Below are 15,401 nucleotides of genomic sequence, written 5' to 3'. Positions count from 1 at the left end.
AGACACACCTAGACAGCATCCTGAGCTGCTGCCAACCCACACGGGGGTTTTGGACCTTTTCCAGGCTTTGTTCCTGAAAATAAATTGTTCAAGATGGGAAACTTTGAAGATTGCATTGACCAGTGAGCCGTGCCTCTGGGTGTGAGCTTTAAGGGAGAGGACTCAGGCTTCGGATTTGGGCTAGAGGCTTACGGAGGAAAAACTGTGATCAAAGTTTAGCCTATGTTTCATTTGTTTGCAGGAGGCGGTCTGCAATTTTTTTTGTTGTTTCTTCATTGTAAGTGGAATTTATTCTGGCCTCAGAAATTGAGAAAGGGCTGCCGATCTGATTATTTAGTTTAGTTATTGGCTTCCTTTGTAGCTGCAATTCATATAAAATGATCACCTCTGTCTCAGCGGGATACAGAGGTTTCACAGGAGCAGCACGTGAAGGAATTAAGTAACATCTATAAACTGTTCAGAATATGCAAAACAATGGATATATGCTAACTATTATGTTATTTATTTAATGCTTTGATAGCCATGTTGCAAAACAAATGAGGAGGTGGGGATATCTTTTGGAACAGAATATACTGCAGCGCCTGCCTTGATCTGCATTAGACATCTGCACTGTGAAGTACAAGTGATGCTGAAAGATGCACTGAGAAAACAAACGGGTTACAGTACTGTCGTGTTAAAAATGACAAAATGTGTAGGCAATAGAGAAACTAAAACTACTTCAGTTTCAGGCAGAATTGTAAAGTATTAACTTTAGAAATATAGCAGAAAAGATAAAATAGGAGCATTTTGGAATCTGGGACTCAGTTCTTTATACGACAGAAATTCACACTGTGCTAAAAAAAAAAAAGCAACATTTTTTGTTTAGCAGGAAAACAGACCCTCAAAATTTTGCAATTTAACACTGGGAACCACACTCTTACCTCTAAAAATAATAAAAAAAAACCCCAACAACAAACAAAACAAAACAAAAAAAACCCACCTTCCTGAAAATTTTTGGAGGTGTTCAGGTTTAAGCTGGCTTTGAGAAGACACCTACAATGAACAAAAAGTCCCAGTCTGAGCTTTCAGAGAAAGAAATAAGAGAGGTCATGAAGGAAAAATGTCGGAGTCCTTTTAAATTCAAAATGTCTAAGCTGTCTGCCCCAAAAAAGGATAGATTCAAGCTGAGAGCCAGTTTGGGTTGTATGACAGATTCATGTTCCTTATATGCGCAACCTTGGCTTGAGCAATTCCCTTCTTCCCATCTTCTGTGTGTAGAACAGAAACCAGCTATATTGACAGCAAGGTAAAGTTATTTGATGTGTCTGAAAAAAACAGGTTGAGTGCTGGAAAGGGTGTGCCTTTTCGAATTAACTTAGAAAAAATGTGCTAATACAATGACATGCAGCTTCCAAGGCAGGAAATATGGCACGTAAGGTGTCAGCAGCAACTCAGCCGCACCATCCTTAGTATCGTACAGCAACAGTTCTCAGACTTCATCCGTGACCCGTCAGTGATGGATGCACTGAGATTTCTCCTGTGAGACCCTTTTGTCTACCCGTCACAGCCAGGGGATCGGATCCCTGAGAACAGAGGTGGGCCAGAAAGCTCTTACTGTAGGGTGTAACCTTCGTGAGGGAGATAATTGCAAGTGCGCGCTGCACTTGGCTGAGGCTACAGAAATAGGAGTGGTGTGGGATGTGCGGGGATTTTATATACTGCCCTGCCCGAGGGCAGGGGCTGTGCGGCCACGTCTTTGCCACATGCCACAGGGAGTTTGTATACACCTGGTGCTCGTGGTCTGGCGTTCCCGGGCATTGGGGATGGGAGAGGGAGTGTGCATGTGCACGTAGGTGCTCAGTGAAGTCTGGCGGGCAGTGGGGTGGGGGGGAGGCTGAGATACCGTGTGCAGGTGGCCAGCACATGCTTCCGATGTCAGACGCATCCCAGACCCCGCACGCTCGCTGAATATGCACTGCGCTGGCAAACTGCGCACTCTCACGAGTCGTTTGTCTGGGACTTCTGAATGGCAAAAAGCCTGGTCTGAGCTGCTATGCAGATCAGGATGCCGGGCGTCCTGAAATCCCGGACAAATCCCCTTAGCGCTTTTGGTAAATCTGCAACTGGGATTTACCGTTGTGACAGCACATCCTAAGTGTGGTAAAAATAGCCTGTCTCCCAGCGTTGCAAATCTGACTCACGTCCCACAGTTAATGGGTGAGCAGTCAAGGCTGTTTCTTGAATCGTTGCACGAGGGCATGAAGTAGTCCTGGTGGCAGGGGATCACAAAGCCGCATTGGAAAGCCCTTGCCTGGCTCAGGCCGATTCTCTGCAGCTTTGGCTTTAAAGTCGGCGGATTAGAAGTATGGCAGAGACCCCTGAGCTCAGGCCGAAAGGGAGGATGGAGAGACATCTCTGCCCTTTGCTTCTCTGGAAGGCTGCATCTGCCTTGCGCATGCCTGGGGGCAGTCTGGAAGGTGTGTTGTGCTTGGCAGCGACCTCTGCCTGGGCGAAAATCATAGCCCTCTCCCTGGAGGCTGCATATCGACTTGGTTTTATTTGGTTTTAACCCTTTACCTTAATCCTAATGAAAACCACAGTTTTTTATTAAAAATCAGGATCGTGGCAAATTTGAAGCATCAGTAGTTTTGCTACCCCAACGGGGTAACGTGGAAAAGAAGTGAGAGGGAGTGAACGTGCTTTCCCCGCTCTGTGTGAGCATGCACGCGTGGGAGCGCGCAGTTTCTCTGTCACCCTGAAAATGAGTATCTTGCTCTCAAAACTTCCTCTCCAACAAAGAGATTCACCCAGAAAGCCTCGCCCTGGCCAAATGGGGTGTAATGGGATCTCCTTAGTGGGCTACACAAAAAAGCTACCAGTGAGTCAGTACAGTGTCAGATGTACAGTCGTACAGAGTGGGAACATAGGATGAAGTAGTTTGAAATGCAGCCTCCTGTCCAAAAATACCAGCCAACCAACTGCAAGATACATTAGCTGTCAGTTCCCTGTGTGTCTGGTGAGATTTCAGGCAAATTTTGGTTTTTGCTGTCGCACACAGGAAAATGCCATCGCAGCTGCTTGGGGCCGGCCTTTTGCTCCTTGAAAGGGCACCCTTTGAAAATGCACCTTTGGGATTTAGGTGCTCACATGTCATCTTCAAAAGTGGCTTAGCAGCACAGATTTCATTTGGTACTGGTATCAGGCGGTGTGTGGAGACTGCAGTGAGTGAGACTGTGCACTGTGGAGGAGTGGGGATGGACGAGGAGAGCTGAAGGGACTTCTCTTAGGTCACTAGCAGGTCTGTGATAGAGCTGGGGAGAGAAGCTGAATCTCAGTCTGATCTCATATCCAGTAAACCATACATCTCCTTAAACACTTCCTATGCCTTACATTTGGGGCAGTCTTGTATGTTCTGTATGCAGGGTCATTTTTCTTTCTCAGTCCCTGAAGTCCTTCTATGACACACTTCAAGTTTGATTGTACCCTACCCAATCCAGTATTATGCTGGTAGTAGAGAAAAAAAAAAAAAAAGGATGGAGCAGCAGTGTTAGAAAGCACCCCTCAACCCTCACCGAGACCCCAGCTCTGTCCTGGAGTCTAGTCAGAAACATCCATCCCTCCCAACTGCCTGGGCTCAGTAACATCACGGCCCACCGAGCAGTGGGACCCTGCTACTCCACATATGAAGCAGCACTGCGTTGCTTGTATCATCGGGCTGCTGGTTTTGTTTCTGGCTCTTGGCTTCCACCCTGAAATGACAGTGTCATCGGAACTGCCTAGAGGTACAAGAGTTACCCCAGCCTTATGCAGGGTACAAGAGGTTGGTGGTCTTCATGGTAAATGGTCCAGCTGCCTTCCTATCATATGTGCAGCGTCTCAGAAGTGGCTTGAGTTTGTAGGTACCATTAATTCTGCTGAAGACAAGAATACTGTCCTTGCATTGGGTGAGATTGGCCTCATTTTTAAAGTAGATGCGGATTTAAGCTTTGTATTGAGTTGCTAGGGTGCTGTCCATCAAGTGATGTTTGGAAATAATTTTTAGAAGCTATTGCCAGTTTTGACATGCTGCTTTAATATTTTTCTGGCTGCAATAGGGCAAGACATAGAAATCTTATGTTGTCATCACACAGAGTTGTGAAGCGTTCTTCTTTTTTCTTTTTTTTTTTTTGCTTTCTCTCTCTTGCACTCTGTCATATGGAAACCAGATCAAGATTATGAAATTATTGCCCACAAACTGTGATCTTTTTTTCTTTTTTCTCTTTTGTGGTGGGAACTGACAAGTCAGTGATGGCTTGGTGCTGTTGGTACTAGCTGTTCATGCTGCACGCATTTGTATGTATCAGGAAGTGCTGAACTTGGCGTGCTTCTCGGTTGGCACACAGGCTGGTGAAACGTCAGATTTTTAATTGTGATAAAGTTCACGAAAGAAAAAATTATGGCAGATGTTTCCTTTTGTCAGAGCTGAACTGAATCATTAAAATGTGATATGATGTACTATGAACGAGTCAGTGTAAACACCATCCCTGTGAACATGTCAAAAGACTGAAGAATGTAGACCATTCATGGTAATGTTAAAAACCATGTGGTCTGAATGCTGTATTACCAAGCTTTTCTCTTTAAATGCAGAGCATGAATCTTATGAATTTTTATTGCCTTTATACAAAATGAAAAGATAACATATTCTGCTTTGGTAAAAATAGACTGGTAGCTTCTGCAACGTGGTTGTCATTTCGCTGGTGGTTTACTCAGAGGTCTGCTTTTCACAAGCAGCAGTGAGGTATCCGATTCCCATTGAGGGCTGAGCTTGCCCGCTTAATTCCCTCTTTTCTAGCGGATGTATTTTTGGGAAGTCTTACTCCTTTGCCAGTCTGAAGGAAGCGGCAGAAGCTCTGTTGCTTGCGGAGGAATGTCTGTGATGATGCGTTAAAACTGGCTCCCGATAAGTGGTTATGGAAGAACTGCAGGAAGCATCCAACGACCGACATTCTCTGTGGACTTTCTCTCCCGTCTCCTCCTCACATCTCCTACGTGAGGATTATTGTCTACACACTCACTTAGGCCATTAGTCAGAAAAGAAGCGCATTAGAAACTTCCCGATGCTTCCCTGTGAGCTAAATACATTATATCTGCAGTTATTCTCATTCTTGCTGGCCTAAGAAGTCTTGACCAGATTCTGATTCATATTCCCAGTGTTGTCAGTTCTCAAGATTTTACTGTAATTTAAGTGGTTTCCTTAATGCTTCAAGCTGCTGGAATCAAGGGAGTTCATGAATACCTTCATTTTGACGTAAAGGTCAAAGAAACACTGGAAAGATGTGATCAAAGTGCATCCCAAAGCATTGCTTTATGGCACTCTTCTGATTTCTGATTTGAGGGAGCCTGACTTAACACTTTTGGAATGCTGGGGATTGTGAATAAAATATTCTGTTATATCATAAAGTGGTTTATACACTGTAGCAAATCCAAATCATTTTGCATGTCAAAAATCTCAGTCCCCATCTCTTTTGGGGGTGCATTCAAAGTGAGGTGCATGTGTTTTGCAGACCAGTTTAAATACTCCTAATCTGTGTCCCCCTTCTCCAGATCAATTACCTTGATTTATTGGGGAAAATTTGTGTTTGTGTGCATGGACACACACAAATTGTATATAAACAATGTATTTTATTTTAAGCAGGGCTGCAGAAGCCAGAAGTAATGAACTTACTAAAAGAGCCATACAGGATTCAGTAATAACAGTTGTCAATGGCAAAGCATCTATAGTTTTTGCACCCTGGCAATTTGTGGAAATGCAGTGTGCTTTCTTAAAGCAGCGTAAGTTTTTACACCTCTCTTGCACTATAGGAACTTAATCCATCACGAAACCTCGTTAGAAGCTGCGCCATTGTATCCTGAGGCAGATGTGAAATTTGTGTGAGTCACTGATTTGCGATCAAGCTGAAGGAAACTGAGTCTACAATTCTTAAGAAAGAAGCCGCCCATTTGGGATGCATTTTACGCGGCTCCTTTTGTATAAATCATTAGTGCTGTAAACTATCCATTATTGTTAGGAGGAGAAATTTAACAATGCAAATAAAACAAAATACTGTGGCAGAGCAATTTTATGCTTGATTGTAATGTTTAATGGCATGTTCTCATAAAGAGATTTTCCCATCCTTCAGACCTATCATGTCTGTGACTCCCTTGATTTCCGATGGTTTGAACATCCCCCATTTTATTGCTGGAGTTGTTTTCTCTAGAGCAATTTCTGTAAACGTGCTGCAGCATAGGGTTATCCAGGGTTAATTTCCCTTATTATTACACATGCAGACAGCATGTATGTAAATGCTGCAAGACAAATTATAAGAAAACTGTAGGATAGAAGACAACGAAGAAAATCCCTTTGTTTTGCTTGTAGATCCATTTTAGTAGCGATGTATTTCCCTTACTCACTTCTAAATGTTAATACTAGCTTATATTGGCATTGTAGCTCTTTAAAAGCATTATTTTTATGTCATCACTGACCTCAAATTTTGCATTATGTTGATTGCCTTTCTCTCCCATAACTCTTCGGATACTTTTTCCAGGTTCTTCTCTTCATCCTTTACTTTCAGGTACGAGACAGCACCATCAGTGAGACAGGGCTTTGTATCTCTAAACTGGCTGATTATATTAATGTCAGAAATAAAATACAGTTCTTCGCATTCTGCTTGTATTTTTAGTACCTCATTGTAATCCCGGTTCTGCTTTCCCTTCTGATCTCCATTCTATGTCTTGCCCTTAGGTTTCTTATTTAAAGCAGGGTTGCAGGGTTTTCTTGTGATTTTGAAAGGTTTCTGCCCTGTCCAGCTTTTTGAAGTCTTTCAGTACACCTCAGTCGGAAAGTACTAAAATATCTCGATAGTCTGTTAATCTGCAGTCAAGTGCCTATTGTTTTCTTTTCCTGGCTGCCAGGGAGTTTGTTGAGAATTGAGATTTATGGAGTGAATAATCCACCTGGCAAGAGACTCTCTGTAACTCGGAAGAGTGTTCTTTAGTGGAAGAAGGAACGTTCCTTTTTGTGTGTAAAATACTGCTAATAGCTTATTTAGCAACCTATATTTCTACAACAGGGCTTTCAGTTTTGTGTTGGAGGTGGATTCTTGCATATGCATAGATCCTAGCACCTATGCTAATTCTGTCTCTCATTTAACTTTCATCTGTTCCTATGGTAGGATAATGCATGATGTGATCTCTCAGCTTTTTAATGTGGTCCTTAGTGCATCTCTTCTAGCTACGGTTTGAATGGGCTGAAAAAGAATATTAATAATGAGGGATGATTCTTCCCTATACTTGCTGGGAATTGCCTGGAAACCACGGGGAGCTTAGGCAGGGTAGTCATGGTGCAACCACTGAGACTCCATGGAGTCCAGTACCAGGTACTAATTGCAGTTACTGCTGGGAGAACTCTGAATAACAACGGAATAATAATAATAATAATAATAAAATAATGGTCCATTCTTGCCTTTTCTTTTATGTAAATAGCTTGTTTTTACAACCACTGATTAGATTTGAGCTCAAAATAAGACAAAAGCTATGGGATGTGATCAAAATGAAGGATGGAAGGGGTTGCAGTATTTTCAGTGGAGTTGATTTTGTTCATGAGTTTTTAATAGAACTAAATGAAGGATTGAATTAGTCAATGATTAAAATAAGTGAAAGCCACTGTAAAACAGAGTTCAGCGTAACGGGTACCTGCGTGAAATTTTGGTTCTCGGCCACCTGGTTGCTTTGTGCCTTTAGGGATATTTTCGTGGTCTGAGTAGCCTGGGCTGATTATCCTCCTCAGATTTGGAGCTGCCTTTCCCTGCCCCAGAGTTTCTCATTCCTTATGCATCAGCACTTGGAAATTCTGTACCTGTTTTTCAGCAGTGTTGGGGGAGCATCGAAGTTACCAGCAGCGCAATCTCCAGAGTAAACAGGGCCAGCATATTATTCTCACTGTACCATTTAACCCTGCTGGAGGAGACGACTGTAAATTGCCCATGTCGAGCCGGCGTGCGAGGACTAATAGAACTGCAGTGGGGATAATTCATGAGTATATTTTCTCACTCACCAGTGTAAACAGAGCTAGGGCTAGTCAGGTCTGAAACGGTGATTACTTTTAAAACAGCATGGTATAATTCAGTGTCCCAGATTGAACCCTCCTTCCAGCACAGGAAAACAAACCGCCGCACGCGTGGCCAGCACATGGACCGCGCAGGCTGTGCAACTAACTATGCATATGGAGGACTGCTTTGTTTTTTTAGGAAACAAGACTGGGAGGCAGCTCTTTAACTGAGGATTGCAAAGGGTGATTTAAAAAAAAAAAAAAAAAAAAAAAAGAGCTAAATCAGTGTCACAATCCTTCCTATTAATGCAGAGTAAAGAACAGCTTTAACAGGGAGGTAATTTAGAGGCCTTAAACACTGTCCTCTTCGGCATTAAATCCCTCCACCAAACTTGCTTCTTTCAGTTTGTGTCACTAATCTTGCCACACTGCTCCCGTCTGCTTGTTCCTTGCACCTAATCACAATAAACACAACATAATACATCTAGATACGCACCTGCTGGCAAACAAGTTACTTGAATTCACTGCCAATGAGAAAAGCACTTTTCCTTTCCTTGGGGTGGTGCTATTCTTTAGTATCTTTTTCTGACAACCTATAAACTCCAGATTTAACCACAAAGGTGAAAATTTACCCCAGGAGGTAGCAGTTTGAGAAGTGGGGGCGTGGGGCATTTGGTGGGTGCATCTGTGGTCGCTTGAAGCCCCTCCAAGTTGTAGCCCTTACCCAAAACGGGATGGTCCTGGTCTCCTCTGTCCCTTACTGACCATTTGCCACCTCCTCCTTTGCGTTGGCATCAGCATTCACCGAGCAAGCAATTTGACTTCTTCCCCTGTGAGCAGAGACCTTGTCTGGCTCTTCTGTGCCTCAGCTGTGTCGCCGTCCACATGTGCTCTGGGGCCAGCACAGGATGGGCAGCAGGAAGGAGCCGGGGCTGTGTGCCCATGGCTGCCAGCCTGACTGGGCTGGGATTGCAGAGATTATCAAGAGAAGCGTGGCCAGCAGGTTGAGGGAGGTGATTCTACCCCTCTAACTCCACACTGGTGAGACCCTACCTGGAGTACTGTGTCCAGCTCTGGAGCCCTCAGCACAGGGAAGACGCGGACCTGTTGGAGTGGGTCCAGAGGAGGGCCACAAAGATGATGAGAGTGCTGGAGCACCTCTCCTATGAAGACAGGCTGAGAGAGTTGGGATTGTTCATCCTGGAGAAGAGAAGGCTCCGGGAAGACCTTATCGCGGCCTTCCAATACTTAAAAATATAAGAAATATATAAGAAAGATGGAGACAAACTTTTTAGCAGGGCCTGTTGCAATAGGACAAGGGGTAATGGCTTTAAATGAAAAGAAGTAGATTTAGACTAGATATAAAGAAGAAATTTTTTACAATGAGACTGGTGAGACACTGGCACAGGTTGCCCAGAGAGGTGGTAGAAGTGCCATCCCTGGAAACATTAAAGTTCAGGTTGGACGGGGCTCTGAGCAACCTGGTCTAGTTGAAGATGTCCCTGCTCATTGCAGGGGGGTTGGACTAGATGACCTTTAAAGGTCCCTTCCAACCCAAACTATTCTATGATTCTATCCAGGTAGTCCTGAAGACCTGTGGGGCTGCTGTGTGGGCTTCCCAGCCTGGCTGGCTGGGGGGGCTGAAAGCACGGCTCCCCCACAACAGGCACATGTTGCCTTGACATGGCTTTGACCATGAAGCATTGTCCTGGTGCCACCTGGAAGAGGCACATAAGGACATGTGGCCCGGTGTGAAGTGTTAATGGTTGTAGATTTATGCCCGTCTCAGATGGTATTCTGGGCTGAAGGTACACGTGTGGCTCCAAGCCATATCACAGCGCAGGGAGGGGGAAGCACCTCTGCACCCCCTCGCTGTCCAGATTCCCCAGGTGAGTGACCCCAAGGGGCTGACTGCAGGCGGGAGGAAACGCCCCCTTATTTTCCAGTTTCAAGACTGTGGTTTTTCTCTTCAGAGTAAGGGCGGGCCGAGATCCTGCCCACAGTCAGTAATGTCTTTAGAGAAGCAGAGTAAAAAAGGGGCAAGTAGTGGAAATGTGAAAGTCATATTGAGAAAGCAGCATCTGTCCAGTTTTGGTCACCAAAGCATGACTGTGTTTTCTTAGACTTAAGAGATTAACACCTTTACTATTAGTAAAACACAAAATCAGGTTTTGTTCTTGTGGGTTCCGGAATGAGTTTTTTGTGTTCTCAGTAAAGACTGAGGAGACAGATCAGTAAACACGTCCTTTATAAAATTTCACCTAGATGTTACCAAGTTTAACTAGCCCTTGGCTTTATCATTAATATGCTAGACAGGTAGTGGCTTGTAGAGGAGCATTGCGACTTGGTGTGCCAAAGCCTGCCTAGGGAGCTTCAGCCCCGTCACCAGAGCAGCCGTCCTGCTTGGAGGTTGCAGTGGAACCTGCTTCTGGGAGGGGAATTTTTGAAGGAAGCTGGTCCCTCGTCCTTGGTGACAGAGCAGCTTTTATGGGCTGTCTGGCACTTGCTGTGCAATTGTTCAGCCCCCAAAGGGCTCGATTCACATTAAAAACTCGATAAATTCTTAATAACTGGGTAATGAGCCAAATATTGTTCTGAGGATGTTCTTGAGGATGCTTATCAGGTGTGTTGCTTATGGCTACAGCAGTCTGTAACCATTTTGCTGTCGCTGTGCCTGCACTTGTACAATAATATTAAACAAATTTTGGTGGCTAGGGAAGTAGTGAGCTAGAGAGTGTGTAATGCATCAGTCTATGTGCTGAATCCCCAGTCTTGCCAAACCAATTATTTTACACTGTAGGTTAGCGCCCTTCAGGGACCGAAAAGACTCTAAACATCCAGGCTTATTCCTTCAGTTGTAGTAGAGCAAAGTAAAGGAGCAGCGTTAATACTAATATATTCACTTTCCTTTGTTTTCTGCTTATAGTCTTTAAACTACGCTTATCTGAAGCCAACTTCTCATTCTAAACATGAGGTTTGGGAATGATGTATGTGGGTCAGTCTTTGGCTCAGAAACTTTGTTTTTACACTTCAGTCCTAAAGCCTTGAGAATGGAGAATTTGCAACAGGAAGATAATCAGCCTCAGCAGTAACTCTGTACAAACAGAATGGGTGTACAACAGTCATGTATAAAAGGCCGGTCTTGTTAATTAATTGTTTTCAAAGTAGTCTAGGGGTGATAAGATTGTAGTTTTGAAGGTGCTCCACACCTGCTATCTGCACTCAGTTATTTCTCACTACTGGTAATGGCACTGTAGTTGGTTCATACTCAGTATTCACAAAAGTATTCCAGCAATATACACTTTAAACTCATTCTGCTCTTCTGGGAACTCTCAAAGCGTATTTATTTATGGTACACAGTCACTGCCCCCCAGCTTGCCAGTACTGTTTGGACTGGGGCCTTAGACCTTGCAATTTTGAGCTAAACATCGACAATGGCTTAATGAATCCAGACAGTGGGGGTAGCCTGTAACCAAACCAGAGGGCCCTGCTGTGTGCAGTGTAGATAGATAAAGATTTAGAGAGAGAGAGAGAGATAAAATCAGGATGTGTCTCCCTAGAATTTTACACCCCTGGTCTCTTCCTAGTGCCAGCTTGACGGGTGACCGCAAGCAGGCTCACTCCTCTCACCCTCCTTCCCCGCCTGGCTTTCGCTCCTTGACTTTGAGTCAAGGGATCCTTTTTTTCTGGGGGACCGGTCCGTGGGGTTCGCAGCTCTGACAGGCGCGGGGGAGCAGCGGGTCCGTCTCCACGGTCAGCCCCAGAGCGTGTCCGAGGGGGTGGAGGTTTGGGTGGCTGTGGCCGTGCTGTGACGGGGAGCGGTGCTGGCCTGGGGCTGTGCCGGGCTGGGAGCGGGACGTGGAGCCCCGCCAGCGCTGCGACCCGGCTCCGCGCCTCCAGCGGCTCCCGGGACCTGGCCAGGCACGGACCGGAGGGTGATCTCTCTTCTCCGGCTCACTTAGACGTGGCACCGGTGTTACCCGGTGCTTTGGGGATGCTGCCACGATCCGGAGAAGTAACAGGGAACGGGAGGAGGGCTCGGCTATGCCGGTGAAGGCGGTGAGGAGGAGCATCCCGGGGGTCGAGGGACATAGCGCTAAGGAGGGACATGGTGCTAACGGGGCTTCCTGCCGTCGCGAGGGACCCCGGTGGGGCCGTGCGGGGACGGAGGCGGGGGCAGCCTTCGGGTCCCTGCTACCGGCCGCCGCTGTGAGTCCGGGCCGGGCCGCGGGAACCCGTCCGCCGGAGTCGGGATCGGTAAAGAACTGGGGAAGGTGGTTTGATTCCCCCCGCCCCCGCCCCCCGCCTCCGGCGGCTCCTTGGGGGCGTGGCGCGGGCGCGGGCACGTGCGAGGGGGGCGGGGCCGGGCGAGGCGGGGCCGTTGGCGGCGGCGGCGCAGGCGCATGCGCGACGGGGGCCGGGACAGGCGGAAGAGCCGGGGCGCCCCGAGCGCCCGCCGGGCCGGGCCGGGCTTAAAGAGCGGCGGGGCGGCGGCGCGGGTAAGCTACGCACCTTCCTCCCTTCCTCCCTCCCTCCCTGTAGCCCTCCAAGGCCCCGCGGCGGGGCTTGGGGAGGAGCGGGGGGGGGGTTCCTTACCCCCCCCCTTTTTTTTTTTTCCTTCCTTCTCTTGCTGGATTTGTGGGTTTTTTTTTTGTTTGTTTTTTGGTTTTTTTTTGGTTTTTTTTAATCATTTTTGCTCTAGACGGCGCCTGGCGGGACCCCGCCGTCAGGAGTCCTGAGGCGTCTCTCGTGCCCGCGCCCACGCGCGCGGCTGTGGACACAGGAGGGGAAGCGGGGGAGGAGAGGAGGAGGAGGAGGAGGTGGTGGCGGTGGCGGCGGCGGCGGGGGGGGAAGCCGGGAGCGGCTGGTACCGGCCCGTCCCGTCCCCTCCCGTTCCCCGGCGGCGGCAGCAGCTGGTAGCGGCTGCGGTCTGAGCGCCGGGGCTGTGGAGAGGGACGGGCGGGCAGACTGATTGTCAGTCAGTGAGCGGGCAGCCCCGAGGACGGTGTCCCCCCCCTCGCTGGATGGAGCCCGCGGCTGCCGGCGATGCGGTGCCCGCCGCGGGGGCTGGCGGAGCGGCTTGAGCCCCCCCGCCCCTCGTCCGCCGTCGGCGAGCATGTCCAGTGAGCGGCTTAACAGGACAGCGGTGAAGGATGCGCGGTTAAAAGACCTGTTGTTGGAAAGAGGTACCTGATCCTTCCCCCGGTGTGTCGGCGCGGGCGGGGCGGCTGCGAGCGAGCTCCATCCCCGGGGGACCGGGGGGAAACCCGGGTTAAAGCCCAGCCCGCTCGGGGGCTTTCCTGGCCGGGCAGAGGCTGTCTGCAGAGGCGGGGGTGAGGGTGATGGTTCAGAGGCTTTTGCTTATGTGATTGTGGATAGGGTTATGAATTATCTCTTTTTTTTTTTTTTTTTAATACTCTTCTGTGAAGGTGTTTTCATTCAATGTATAATTGCCTTTTTCGTGTTGTGTGTTTACCATGAAAAATATTCTCCTGGGAGAGACTGTATTATAGATATTATTTCTTGCGGGTGAAGAAACACGTCTGTGTGAGCACGACAGAGAGACTGGGGGAGGTAAAAACATAACCGCTTCTCTTCCTGAAGCTGCCCCCAGTCTCTCTCCCAGCTAATTTATAGGAAAAGTGGGCAGGAGGAGATGCCGGTCGGGAAGGTGGCGGTGGTGTGGCAGCGAGGGCCCTTTGTGCCCCCGGCAGGTGTGGGGCAGCGGGTGGGAGTGGGGCTGGAGTCACCCAGAGCCTCTCTGCAGCCGCTGAAAACTGTTGGAGTTGCACTGAGCAGCGCCGGTAAATAGAGACTGCTGCCCCTCTTGTCTGTGTCCTTTTTCCTGTTAATAACCTAATGAGTAGCAGGAGAGTCAGTCATGAGGAAGAAGGGATTAAAAATCACCTTCCCCATTCCTTCTCCTCCACTTCCCAGCAAGGAAATCCTCTTGAACATTGATAGGGTGTTTTGTTGCATTTTAGCATTTGTGATGTAAAGCTGGACTTGGAAAATCCTGTGTGCTTACACCTGTGTACTGTGATTTTTCTTTTTTTTTTTTTTTTAATTGTATCACCATGTTTTAGTCAAATATTTAGAAATGATCCCCTGGTTCCCCCACAGGGGAAATTCACGCAGTCTCAATCCTTTATTTCTAAATGAGAGGTACTGTCTCCTGCCACTGAAACACTGGGGCCTTGGTAAATTCAGAAGATTCTGCCCTTGGCAGATGGAGAAGTAACATGTCATCCCAGTGATCTTTGCATTCTAGGAAAACCTAAATCAACATTACTTGTTTTGCATGTTGCCCTTTAGCAACAGTCTCTCAATTTCCAGTCTAAAGTATTACATGGACACCCCCACCCCCCCCTCCCCCCCCACCCCCCCCCAAAAAAAAAGTTTTGGGTAAAGAAATCCTGTGATACTTAGTAACTGCTTCAATTCACATTCTGTGGTTGTCAACTGTGTCAAGTCTTTATTCTGAGCCAAGAAAAATTGACTTAAGCATGGTTTTGGTGGATTTGTTTTTTAATTAATTCTATGCTTCCTGCTTTTTGATCTTTTGGTGCTGACATTGTTAGCTTCCAATGACTCAAGAGAGGGGGGAAAAAAAAAGATAGCTGCATGTGGGATTGATAGTCAAAGCGGAGCAAAGCACTGACTAACCAAACTTTCTGAAAATGTTGGTGGTCTTAATGATGAGTGGATGGTGCTTGACAGCAAAGAGAAATTAAGTTATAGATGTATTGTTGCCCTTTACTCTTGCCTTACCCTTAAATAAGATTAGTGACTTCTACTGAAGCCATCGCAGTACCTCAGCACTTAGATGGTGGCATGCCTGTTCCCACTGGTAACTTGTGGCAAACAGCTGGACCTCTGCGTCAGCCTCTGCCGGACACCACTGCACTCACAGCTCCTGTACTTTGTTCGCACGAGATCTTAGAGTAATGAAACAGCCTTAGGTTTCCTATAGTTCCACCACAGGATGTTTCAGATTTTGTGTGAACAGAATTTTTCTAGCTCAGCTTCATGGCTGTGTTGTGTTTGCATAAATGTACTGCTGTTACACAGAAGGAGGATGACTACAAATGAAAGAGATGAGGTGGTGGTGGTGGGGGCGAAGCTTGTTCTCTCCGGTGTTTGCTTTGTCTGATCGCTTTTATATTTTGTTATCTTTCTTTCCCATTGGCTTTTGTGTTGTTTTTTTTTTTTTTTCAAAATAAATGCATTATTGGCTGCCCAAAATTCATGTTTTGGCACCCAAAAGTAGTGCCATTTTTGGAAGGTGCTGAAATTGAGCAACTTGCACTACTTTGCTTTTTCTACAAGGCTAGCAACCAAAGACCACCTCCCTTTA

The 15,401-nt window shown here is 46.9% G+C and overlaps 1 protein-coding gene across 3 annotated transcripts in view; it reads left to right on the top strand.

The window, feature by feature from the left end:
- LDLRAD4 (low density lipoprotein receptor class A domain containing 4) overlaps positions 1-15,401 on the top strand; it is a 294,512-nt gene that overhangs the window by 262,591 nt on the left and 16,520 nt on the right. The window contains exon 1 of one of the 3 annotated variants that reach the window (XM_082479517.1): positions 12,434-12,543. The exons of 1 other annotated variant lie outside the window; for it this stretch is intronic. Coding sequence is in view for 1 of the 2 variants with exons in the window: in XM_082479516.1 (XP_082335642.1) it covers positions 13,161-13,230 (70 nt within the window). In the remaining variant the exon portion in view is untranslated. Of the gene's footprint in view, positions 1-12,433; positions 12,544-12,918; positions 13,231-15,401 lie in introns of those variants that run through there. One more of the 3 variants, XM_082479516.1, reaches the window with a different exon arrangement.

The sequence above is a fragment of the Vanellus vanellus genome (genome assembly GCF_965231255.1).
Source record: "Vanellus vanellus genome assembly, chromosome: 2".
In the NCBI taxonomy this organism is placed as follows: domain Eukaryota; kingdom Metazoa; phylum Chordata; class Aves; order Charadriiformes; family Charadriidae; genus Vanellus; species Vanellus vanellus.
Note: the sequence above shows the minus strand (reverse complement) of the source record. Positions and strands in the feature narration are given on the sequence as shown.